Consider the following 12,163-nt stretch of genomic DNA (forward strand, 5'->3'; position numbering starts at 1 on the left):
ATCAGATTGGCCAAAGAAGTAGTCGCAAAACAACTTCCCAATAGTTTGTGTCAAATGAGCATTCGAACTCTCTAAAACTTTAAGAAAAAATGCTGGCAAGGGACAGAGAACTCAAAGTAATTTATTACAATACTTGTTTCTAAGAGCCATTTTTGGTTTCGTACCCACGGATCGGTGCATCATGCCACGATACTCCCAATACATTGGCTCGCATCATTCCTGTGATTGCCGCGGTTACCACACATAGGTGCAGCCAGATGCATGAAGCACTTTATTTACATCATTAATAGTTAGGGGTTCGGTAATATTCGAAACTATTGAATAACAAACGAAATATTTTCCTGTTGGATTCACTCTGTGGATGGATAGCCACTGTTAATACAAATATTTTTGTAATAGGTAGTTTTCGAATATTTTGGAATCTTCAATTCATAAAACATGAAATTGGAGCAAAAGTACATTAAATTTCATCCCCTCGGCCATAGTAGGCATAGAAAATGAGAGGTTATGAGCGGGCTATGTCTCTCAGGGAGATGGACTTTACTGGTTGGACTGTGATCATTTGCATTCCCTGGAGAGTCCTGGGCATGTGAACAAGCTAAATATGTTCCTAATGCTCCATTTGTGCTTTTGATAAGCAAAGCTTCATAATGCGCAGTGTAATAACAGAAAGCTGGTAACATTATTAATACTAGGATGCGAACATTGTTTTATAGTAATGGTTAATGTAGCTGCTCATTATTCGTAAAGTATTTGATTTAATTTGATTTGCTTCTTGCACTATTCAATTTGTATCAGATTTGGTCTCAAAAAATTATTTGCACACGCATATTATTGGCAGCTCAATCATACCTAGCTTTATGGCTACAAAACAATGGCAGATTTTACTGTGTCATGGTGTCATGATGCCATGTACATCATTTCGAAACTAACTTTTAGTATCAAATTAAAATATGCTTCTCAAGCTCCAAACTTCATCATTGTTTTCATTCTTTTACGTGCAAAGAATGTGTGGTGGAGTTGGTACAGCTTTGAAGCTATGTGTCGGTACGCTAAGTTAACGTTGGATAAACACTGCGAAAGCAGACGGCGAATTAAAATAGACACAGTGAGCCCCTGTGTGTGTACCTTACGTTGTACCTGTCTACTTTTGTGCGGTTTTCAATGTGAATGTGCACAAATTGGCCCATGTTTCCCATTTACTGCAAGTTTATATTCAGTTACGTACATGTGTGAGAAATCTAGGAAAAAAATTGCTGCACTGGGCACTTGACAGTCACTATTTCTGCACACTGTAGCACGAGTAGAAAGTGTTGAAGCACACAGATCTCGGGCGGAAAAACATTGCAAACATGTGTGCCTGCCAGTCAAAATGCACCATTACACCTTTCACTCTCCCCCACTTAAAATGGGGGAGGAGGACTCTTTAGCTCTTTCGTTGCTGTGCCTGTAGAGATCAATCAATTTGATCGACAGTTTGTCTACGAATCGTTATACATTTATTCTGAAATTCTTTTAGCAACGTAATGCACCCTCTGAGATGATGACTGAACTTTAGGTGTTTGTCAGATCTGACAATTCTTCGCAGATTGGGGAGTCTGAAGTCTGAAAAATAAGATAACTCCACAGGAGTTATTGTCGAGATTAGCCTCCAGTGCTCCTAGGACATCTTCAATAAAGGGACTCCACTTTTATGCTTCATTCTATTCAGCATGATAATTTTTTTAAATGGTGCCAGCAACGAAGACACGGAAGCTTCTCTGGGGTTGTAATTTTCTTGATCCAGACATATAGGCTGCTTTAACGATGTCTAAAAAAAATGGTAGATGCTCATGAGTGCATGTAATTTTAATAACTGTTTGAGTACCGTCAAGTGCAACGTTATCAAGTAATATTAAGTGCAACTATAGCTAGCATTCGTGCCAACAAATCCTTAGAATTTTTTTTTAACATGCTCTGACTTAGAAAAATTGGGAACTAGGAACCAAGCGCATATTTTGTGAACCAGGTGCTTCTCTGAAGTTTCACATAGTTCTCTAAAATTGTATGAGCAATTATTACTACTATACATCCACTGAAAGCACGAGTGATGGGGCTATGTATCATTATGATTTTATGTATCACAGTATACGTTACGCCTACTATGTCTTGAAATAAAATTTTAAAACATGAAAGCACTGAAAATGAGCACATTTCTCACGGTAATGAAAGAGGTAAGATGGTGTACAGAATAAGCTAAGGGAAATCAAAGTGCTCAAAAGAAAGAAAAGGAAGGAAGGGGGGGGGGGGGAGGTCAGGGTTCAGTTGTGATAGAAAGGTGGAACAGGTTGGGGTGCTGCTGTTCTTCCAAAAATGTGGACAAGTTGGAAAAAAAACAGCAGCTGTAGTACCTCCCTCACCCCTTTCTTCCTCTATCTCACAAGTAAACAATAAAAAGTTAGATTCTTAATGCGCATCATCACCACAACGTGGCAGTATGTATAAAATTTATATATCGTATTAAATGCGGAACACATTCTTAAGTTGTACTGTGGACCTATATTGTAAATGATATAATTACCTATCTTGTGTGCGTGTGTTTTTTTATGTGCTAGCAAGGCTTGAAGCTTAGAGAATGACCTCCAATAAGGCACTGAAGTATTGCTTTATCAGTATTTGTCTTACCACACATTCATTGCAATGTATTTGTCTGAAGTGGAAGTATGCAACAATGAAGTATTTAAAGGTACACAATATTTTATAGCATGTCGAAAGATTACTATGACCATAAGTGAATAATGCTCTGGGTTCGGTGTTACGTGAAGCATTTTGCTGGTTGCTGGCTGTTCAGTATTGCTTACAGTTCCTCAAAGCATTCCCAGATGTGTCAACATGTTTGTGTAAAGCAAACAGTTATGTGTATAACAAGAGGGTGTGTGCGATGACAGCAGCAAGAAATTTATTACATTGATAATAGTGTGACAGTGACTGCATGATTTTTACTCCAGTCGTTTGATTAGTTTGACATGCCAGTTAGGCTCTGCATATGTACTGGACAGGTGTAAGAAGAAAAAAACGCAGATTGTAACATCATCTGGCGACTAAATGTGATACAGTTGTACATACCTATGTCTGTCATGTGGTCTATGTTAGAACAATGATAGCATTTGCATTCTGGCAAAGAAATGTTAAGACCTGTTCAACCTGGGCCTCCTTATGAAGGTTGTGCTACGTCAGACAGAATCTGTGTTGCATTAACTCCTACAAGGGAAGGACTGGGAAATGTGGGCCGATCTGGAAATCGGTGCTTTCTAATACAGTATCTCGAAGCACCAGCTGTCGCAAGAAAATAATGTGAGAAGTTGGCTCATGGTGCTTGCGCCAGTTTTCTCGGAACCCTAGTTGGTTCGTTGCACAAGAGAAGTACACATGTGATTGTGACCTAATGATTAGAACATTGTGCTGTGGTGCATGAAGATAGATGTTCAGTATCACCCTCGGTCACGAAAGGGAAGAATTTTCATCTACCTGAATGTAGCACGAAGCTGCAAAGGAAACCCACATGGGTTTCTCAAAAAGAAAGCTTTGCATTTGAGGAAAAATTGGTCCTGATTTGGTGGATGACAGCTTTTCCCTTTCATAAGATTCTGCAGAACTGATTTGCCACCCTCAATCACACATTTCTCTTTATCGATGAAGCCCAAACTAGGTAAAAGAGGAACCTATATCCCGCAGAGTGCCTAGAATAAGGCACAGGAAGCTTCGCATTAAAATGGCAGACACAGGAAGGAGGGGGGATGCTATTTGGTGCTTTGTAAAGGAAATAATTTTTTTGCCTTTTTTGCTTCGCTTTTCGTGCGCTAACTGCCACTGTCATGCCGGCTATACAAAAAATTGCGACTCTGAGTATGTGTCCGAATAGACAATGTTCAGCGGTTACAGGACGGGCAGGCTGCTTTAACGACCACCACTTCCCTGTTTCCTGCAAAATCTCAAAATATGTGCATGCATATACTCAATGGCTGGCATTTATGGGCCGTTGCACCGGTTCTAATGTCATCACTGATGTCGCATAGAACAGGGAAAGAAATGCAAGTTTTCAAAGCGACAGGAGAGAGCAAGTGATCTATTGTGCAAGGTAGTAGGTTCCTTTGTGCATGCAGTGAAATATTTGGCTCGCATGTTTGTGGCAATATTGTCTGGAAGAAGAAGCATTTACTCATTGTTTTCAAGAAGTGTCCCAGTGCTCCTTTAACCGCTCATTGTTCTGAATAATTGTAAGTGTAATGCACCCGTCTGTCAAAAGTAAAAAAAAAATACATTCCCGAAATAAAATATTGATTCTCCCATTCCAGAGCCCATACAGGTCTCCCTGTGTGAGAGGTACCTATATAGGACCCGTATTGGCCCTGAAATGTTGTGGAGAGGAACCCATTTCAGCTCTGAAACGTCAGATTCAATGTGCTATTTTATTCGGTGAGTGTTACGCTCTATTGAACACTGCAATAAGTGCTCCCGTTTGTCTCTCGCCTTTTTGTGCGTTATGCTACTGTCAATTGTTTCTGCCTTATAACAAACAGGCAGTGCTGTGAAATGCGAGCCGCATCTAGAGGGGCTTTGGATGGTAGTCAGAGGCATCTCCTGTCCACGGGTGCTGGCATTCCATGAGCCGGTAGAGCATGCTGGTTACAACAGTAGCTCAACTCGCTCATGTCCCCCCCCATGTACAGGGGCCCGTCGTCCAAGCGGCGGCTCTTCACCAGCGGGAGGATGGGTGCCTTCCTGGACAAGCCCAAGGTGGAGAAGCACACAGAAGGTGGCCAAGGCAATGGATTGCGATACGCGCTGGCCAGCATGCAGGGCTGGCGCGTCGAGATGGAGGATGCCCACTGCGCCATGGTGGGCCTGCCCTGCGGCCTGGACCGCTGGAGCTTCTTTGCAGTCTTCGACGGGCACGCGGGCGCCCGTGTCTCGGCCCACTGCGCCCAGAACCTGCTGGATGCCATCATCCAGACGGATGAGTTTGCCCAGACCGTGGCCTCCACCTCAGACGTTGGAGAGGTGAGTGTAGCAGCAGCAGGGACAGAGTGCTCAACTCTGCCATGTTGATGGCTAGAGCCAGAGATGCCGGATCTGCCTGAGCCACCATGATAGCCGATCAGGGATGGAGAGATAGTAAATTTGTCAATGTGGCAAAATTGCACGTGTCCAGAATAAGCACCCCTAGTCGGCTTCAGATGTATTCACAATCTGTGGTTTTCAATCTGGTTAGACAAGCAGCTTGCGTTGCACTTTAAGCATGCCATTAATGAAAGTGCTGATGTGACATATTTTTATGTTTAACCTTTTGGTTTAAATGAAGTTCTTGCACCTTGATACACTAGAGAAAATACTGACAAGCCTCGAAGTGCCCTAAATATTTTAGTGTTAATAGTTTTTCTACAACCAGTTTCGGTTTCCTTTCTCAGGAGGTGTATGGTGTCATGACGCCGTGATGCGGGAGGTGGTCACGTAGGAACAAAACATTGTGACATTTTGGCACTCACTCTAGCTCACTCAGTTCTCTGGCATGCTGCTACACCAGGCTGCGTTGTGCATTCTTTTGGCAGGCACAATTGTGCACACTGCACCTTAAGGGGACAAATTCTCCTCCCTAGACCTTGCTCCCGGCTGTGAATTTAAAACGACATTGCTCAGAAACTCATGGGGTGTCCTTTGGGCTTGGCATCCTTGACAGAAAGTCTAAGGGCCCTGTAAAAATGGCCTCAGCCAATGGTCATTGCCAATTGGTGCTAATGAATAAGACAATCCCTGCAGTTTGTACACATAATTAAGGGTAAAGAACAAACAATTTTTGTGTGCTGTAGGCTGATTTAAAGATTCAAGCTGGTGTCAAATATCTGTCTCTGGAAAACTGGCCTCTAGAGAAACTGATCGGTATTTGTATTTGTATCTTTTGAAGCAAGTTCTGCAGTTAACTGGACACAAGTTTATTTTGCAATAAAATTGTAAAGTATGGCAGCGATGCTAGGCTGATGGGCAGTGTTCTTTTTGGTACGAGATGAGTTTCTTACCATGTCTTCTTTCTTGTGCATTGCGAAAATTGTTTCCCAAATCGCCTCTTTGTTCTTTCTTGTGTTTTCTGTGGGTTCCCGAGGGCGGGGAGGAGCTGGCCGAGCGGGTGGCCACCGGCATCCGGCGGGGCTTTCTCTGCCTCGATGACCAGATGCGCGCTTTACCCGAGGTGGCCTCGGGGGAGGACAAGAGCGGCTCGACGGCCGTCTGTGCCCTCATCTCGCCCAGCCACGTCTACTTCGCCAACTGTGGTGACTCGCGCGCCCTCCTGTGCCGGAACGGCCAACCGGCCTTCACGACCCGTGACCACAAGCCAATCAATCCCGGGGAGAAGGAGCGCATCCAGCGGGCTGGCGGGTCTGTTATGATTCAGCGGGTCAACGGCTCCTTGGCGGTCTCGCGAGCCTTGGGAGACTTCGAGTACAAACAGGTGGGTCCTTGTTTACATCCTCATTGAGGTAGCATTTTTTTCATTAGGTTCAGTTTCACACCACATTTTATGTGAACATTGTTTGCTGGTGTCATTTACAATGAAACTGAAGCAGGCGATTGCGATGAAAAAATTTTATGATTTCGCTCCAACGAAACAGTGGTGCCAACTCACAGCTATGGCAAGCACACGGTGTTCAACATCGCTGTAGTTTTGTATGCTCTGGTAGAACTCAAGTGTCATGAGGAGGCGCCACATTTCTGCTCATGTCCACACAGAACACCTGTAACCCGTTGTCTCCAGCTATTCCATAAATTACATACATATGCAAACAAGCTATAACTCTGATATCCCTTGTGTCACAACCGAAGATCTTGTGCAACACGCAGGTGGCCGGAAGGGGTCCCTGCGAGCAGTTGGTATCACCTGAGCCCGAAGTGACGGTACAGGCGCGGGACACATCGTCAGATGAGTTCCTGGTGCTCGCGTGCGACGGCATCTGGGACGTGATGAGCAACGAGGAGCTGTGCCACTTTGTACACCACCAGCTCTGCATCTCGCACAACCTTGAAGAGCTCTGCGCTGCCGTCATTGACATCTGCCTCTACCGGGTACGTTCTGTGCTGAGCTGTTTTAAATGCGAAGCATTTCTCAGCGAACATTTGCCACTTTGAGAGTATCTGTCTAGCCACCTACGTCTTGGTGCTCTCATAGTTGTTTCGTTAACTTGGTGTGTACCAAAATTGGCGTAGTAAGACAAGCGTGCACGCAAATATAAATGAGGTCATGACATGAATATCATGCCGTGTGTGTCATGTACATCATGAAACAGCCACCTAAGTCTTGGTGCTCTCATGGGTGTTTCGTTAACTTGGTATGTACCAGAGTCACCATAGTACGACAAGTGTATGACAAACATAAATGATAGGTCATGAAATATCATGACGTGTCATGTAGGTCATGAAACAGCCACCTAGGTCTTTGTGTGCTCATGGTCATTTCATGAACTTGGTATGTACCAAAATTGGCATAATGTGACAAGAATGTATGACGAACATAAATGACCGGCCATGACGTGAATATCGTATGTGTGTTAAGTAGGTCATGAAACAGCCGCGTACATCTCGGTGCTCTCATGGTTGTTCGTTAAGTTGGTATGTACCAAAGTTGGCATAGTATGACAAAAGTGTATGTCAAACATAAATGATAGGTCATGACATGCGTGTCATGTAGGTCATGAAACAGCTGCCTATGTCTTCGTGCTCTCATGGCCGTTTCATTAACTTGGTAGGCTTCGCATAACATCGATTCTCACAGGGCGTGGGATCCGCTGCCTTTCTCTTTTTGGCTTCTTTTCCTCAAAAGGCATTTTTGCACTACATGTCTGCTTTAATTGTCAAAGCCGCTTCCTCAAAAGTCATTCAAGCCTGGAAGTGTCAAATTTCACAATCAATAGCTTTGATGCAATTTAGACAGGCATTACGTCAGTGGTTCTCGGAACATTACCATCAAGAATCTGAACATTACCTTCATCTTCTGGCACTCTGGCAATGCAATGCAATGGCGCTCTGGTGCCATTGCATTCTGGTGTAGCCTGCTGGCTAAATTTTATTTTGGTTTTTCGTCACCGACTTAAAACACTACACAGTAGAAAAACAACACAGCGTGCCATTTCAGCCCTACCAGCACAGTGCGTGTCGATTTCCTGCGGTGCAACAAACCTTGCCAAGTGGACACGTCAAAACTTCTCGCCAGAATGCCCCGCTCGAAGAAACTGCCGATGCAGGACGAATTCGAGGAGCGCGAACGTAAGCATGCAGAAGCCGCAGAAATGACACTGCGTGTCTCGGGCCATTCGGGCCCCACCATTCAGCACCACGTCAGCACTTTGTCCTGCAACAACTCCCATGACACTTGCGTTACATAGGTTTCAACTGCAATTGAGTCTGCCGACTTTTTTGTGACTTCTGTTTGTACGTTTCCCAGCTAGCACATTCTTTCTCACATTTTTTTCCAGAACATACGAATGAGGTTCTACTGTGTTTGTTTCTTGTCAAAATACAATGCTATTCATTCTGCTGGGTGTATACTGTGCAGTTGTTTTGGCATTAGCCTTTCGATTGTGCAGCGTATTGTAGAGTGTCTTACTTTATATTGTTGGAAATTGTGTAACGCGTTGTGGGGTTCTCTTCCGTGCTCTTGGGACAAAGGATTGACAACACAGTAGCGCAAACAATCACAAGGGCATTTATTGCACCTTTCATAGATCAATGCCTGCTAGCCGAGTTGCTATCCACAAAACATGCCGATGGGCGCGTGACAAATCTAGAAGTCCGACTCACCGCGACCGGATAGCGAGCGAATATGTTCGCCCCATGCTGCATCCCAACGCCTGGTCGTTCGCGCGTACTGTCACGCGAACAGTGGCGCGTTCGAAGGCAGCCACGCGAGGCGGTCTCGCAGAAGCATGGGTCGGCGCACGGGACGTCCACGCTGTTCGCCAATCTCCCGGGAAAGAGACAGCCTGTCCTCCCCTGCGCCCCCAAGTAACCCAGCCGTGAGGCGGCGTTAGCAGTGCAACACTCGCGCCATCTCTCACACTGCGCCCCAACCACATCGACCGCCGCGGGCATCACGCAGGCTACACGGCGAAGCCGGATTACAGGAGACGCGATTTGCGGGAAAAACATATCGGGGGACGCGCGAGAGTCGCGCATCCCCACAGCGTCTGCTAAAGAAAGAAAATGTGTACTGATTTGTATTCATTATTTATGTAACTGAATTTCTAAAATTTTGTTTATTAATTGCTTTGTCTTCTTAGGGACCGCAGACATTTGTCAATCCAATTTCCTAGGCTTTTTGTCGTCCCTGGCATCGCATCATGTATATTGCGGTCGTGCGATGTCAAATTAACTTTGACTTTGGAAGTGTGCGCTTGGAAAATTGGACATTAGGAACAACGTAACTAATACCATGCCATGCGCAGGTCTTACTATTCCTTTCATGAGAATATAACCTTCTTGGTCCACCATTGCTGTGGGTGACATGTACTTCTGGTTTAATTCACAAAAAAAAGGAGCAAGTACTGCATTCGTGCATGGAAATGCACCATTACAGTCTGCCTTTGTGGAAATTAACTTTCCTTCCCGTGGGAAAAGCAGCAGTTCTTGGGTAGCTTAATAAATACATTTTTTCCTACCAAAAGCATCGTACTAAAGCGCGTAGAATCAAATTGTAAAGAAATTTTTTGACGACACTATTCGCAAACATGTTTATTAAAAAGAATTAGAAAAGAAATATGTAAACACCAATTTCGTAAACAAAAATTATATGGAAACATCATTGTTTTGCACAAACAAGCATTTTTTAAATGTCAGAATATGCATTTTCAATGCAAGGAACCTGTGCAATATTCCATTAAATATGAGCTTTCTATGTAAAGAATTTCTGTATACATGTATGAGATAATGTTTGCCCTAGTGACTAGTGCAGTGCCGAAGTCTACTCCTGGCCATCTTGCGGTGCAAACCTCTACTTTCTGTGCAGCTGCCAACAAATGATCGAGACTGTAGGATGTGTTTAACTCGTTTAACACAGAGCACAGCAGCTTTGAAATGGTTGGGAGAGGAAAGCGAAACTCCGTGCTGAAATCTGACTAACTGAAGTTGTGTTCCATGTCAGTGCTGTTTCTGAATCCAAAAACTCGCATGCAGATGCGTCAGAATCGTTAGTAATGCAATGTTTTCAATGGATGAGCAATGCAAGGCATTGATGCTATATATTGGGAACTACGGGTGCTCATTGCGCCGACCACACCCATTCAGAGGCATTTTAAATATGTCCACGCAGTGGAAGAAAAGCGAAACTGAATAAATACTTCCTGAATAACACAGTAGATAGCACTAGCTGTCCGAGAGCGCTCGGGAAGCAGCAAAGTACAAGTTTTCAACCATCGATAATGGGATATCGATGGAAATAGGCACGGAAGGGTGCGTTAAGTGCAAACAAGCTACCAGTTTAGCCATTAGAGACATTCTTACCTAGCTGCTTTACTAGTATAACAATCCATACAAATGCCTTTTGTTCCTATCTTAACAGCTTCAGCTTCAGGCAGTGTAAATAAGCATGGAGTTCTCTGTTTATTGCATGCAGACAGACAAAATAGGAGTGTTTTAGCAAAAAAGGGAAAACAAAGCCATTCTATACTCGCGGACAACTTTGTGTGGCTATGAAGGGAAAGCTACGGGCTTATGTGTTACAGCGCCAAGTAGTCCAGCAACATTTGACAGTGCTTAGGGTTGCTCAAAACAGGCGCCGAGTCAACGCAGCTTCCAGACGTGTGACAGTTTCATGTTTCCCCAGGTGCGAAAGGGAAAAGCCGCAAAATGAGTAAACCTTTACACTCAGTGGTGCGCTGTCTTATTGAACTGTTGCTAATAAGGTGTTTCCTTTTTCTCTTCTCCAGCCTAAACTAACGTGAATAAAAACGTGGGACTCTTTCAGGAGCGCTCTCACTTGTGTGCTTTGCCTCCTTAGCTTTCCCTTCACAGCCACAGAAAGTTGTCTGCCAGTATAGAAGATATAGGTAGCATGCACTAATACAGTAGACATCCATTAATTCAACTCTGGTTAATTGATCTCGACCGAAGGTCCTGGCCGGCACTTATGCATTTCTACAGGCCTAAACTTTCGTTATTTTGATCCTAAAGTTGGCCTTCGCTGGATAATTCAAACTTGACTAGTCAGTATACGTGCACGTGACCCCTATGGTGGCCCGAATAGCCACTCCTTTATTGGCAGCATGTCTCGGTGAAGTTTAGGGGACAGTGAATGCGTTGAACACTTGTCATCTTCTGCCGAAAATGCCTGTTTTCTGCCTACCCCAGAAAGATTCTTAAGCTCCAATGGTGGCTCACAATGTCTGTTTACTATATTTAGTCTATTTTAATGTGACTTTTTTTTTCAAGAAAATTGGGCCGAAAATTGCCAGGATGGTGCACTCAGAAATGAAATCAAAACCGTGTTTGCAGCTTTTGCATGCTTTACCGCAATACCTGACTGTATTGCGGCGAAGCTGACTTTAGAAAATCGGTAGCCATTGGGTCGTTGCTTATTCTTCTTAGTAAAAAATTGGGTGCATGTTATATTTCCACTTTGTTTAGGAGCTCTGATGTCATTTCCACATTAGTTCTTTACTTTGAAGACATAAAAAGTGGGCGTGCATTTGATTTGGGGGCTTCTTAGAAACAGCCAATTACTGTGTAATGAGTCGGCGTGTTTTAGCATTTCTTATTTCTGCATCTTGTTTAATTTGACCCTCCGGATTGCATTTCATCGGTCCTGCCAGAGCCAAATGAACAGAAGTCAACTGTATGTCAATTAACTTTGCAAGCCTCCTTCTTTTTTGAAACCTGTGTATACTTTACAGTTACTGTGTCCTTGCCTGTCCTATCTTGATATGCAGGGGAGCAAGGACAACATGAGCATTGTCCTTGTGCTGTTTCCCGGTGCTCCATCGGTGAGTGATGAGGCACTGCAACATGACCGCGAACTGAATCAGCTCATTGAGAAGAGGATCACAGGCAAGTGATGACAGCAGCAGCTTGGCCCAAATGAACATACGCTTATCCTTGCTTTTGCTGCATGAGTGGACACGGATCATAACAGTTGGCGATGCGC

General features: G+C 44.1%; 1 protein-coding gene across 3 annotated transcripts in view; it reads left to right on the forward strand.

The window, feature by feature from the left end:
• The window catches only part of alph (protein phosphatase alphabet), a 41,170-nt gene that overhangs the window by 18,497 nt on the left and 10,510 nt on the right, over positions 1-12,163 (forward strand). For 2 of the 3 annotated variants that reach the window (XM_075698909.1, XM_075698908.1), the window contains exons 2-6: positions 4,335-4,455; positions 4,710-5,040; positions 6,137-6,484; positions 6,874-7,095; positions 11,949-12,066. In XM_075698909.1, the coding sequence (XP_075555024.1) occupies positions 4,394-4,455; positions 4,710-5,040; positions 6,137-6,484; positions 6,874-7,095; positions 11,949-12,066 (1,081 nt within the window). In that variant the 5' untranslated portion in view covers positions 4,335-4,393. The remainder of the gene's footprint in view (positions 1-4,334; positions 4,456-4,709; positions 5,041-6,136; positions 6,485-6,873; positions 7,096-11,948; positions 12,067-12,163) is intronic. The other variant, XM_075698910.1, reaches the window with a different exon arrangement.

This window comes from Dermacentor variabilis, chromosome 7 (genome assembly GCF_050947875.1).
Source record: "Dermacentor variabilis isolate Ectoservices chromosome 7, ASM5094787v1, whole genome shotgun sequence".
NCBI classification, from domain to species: domain Eukaryota; kingdom Metazoa; phylum Arthropoda; class Arachnida; order Ixodida; family Ixodidae; genus Dermacentor; species Dermacentor variabilis.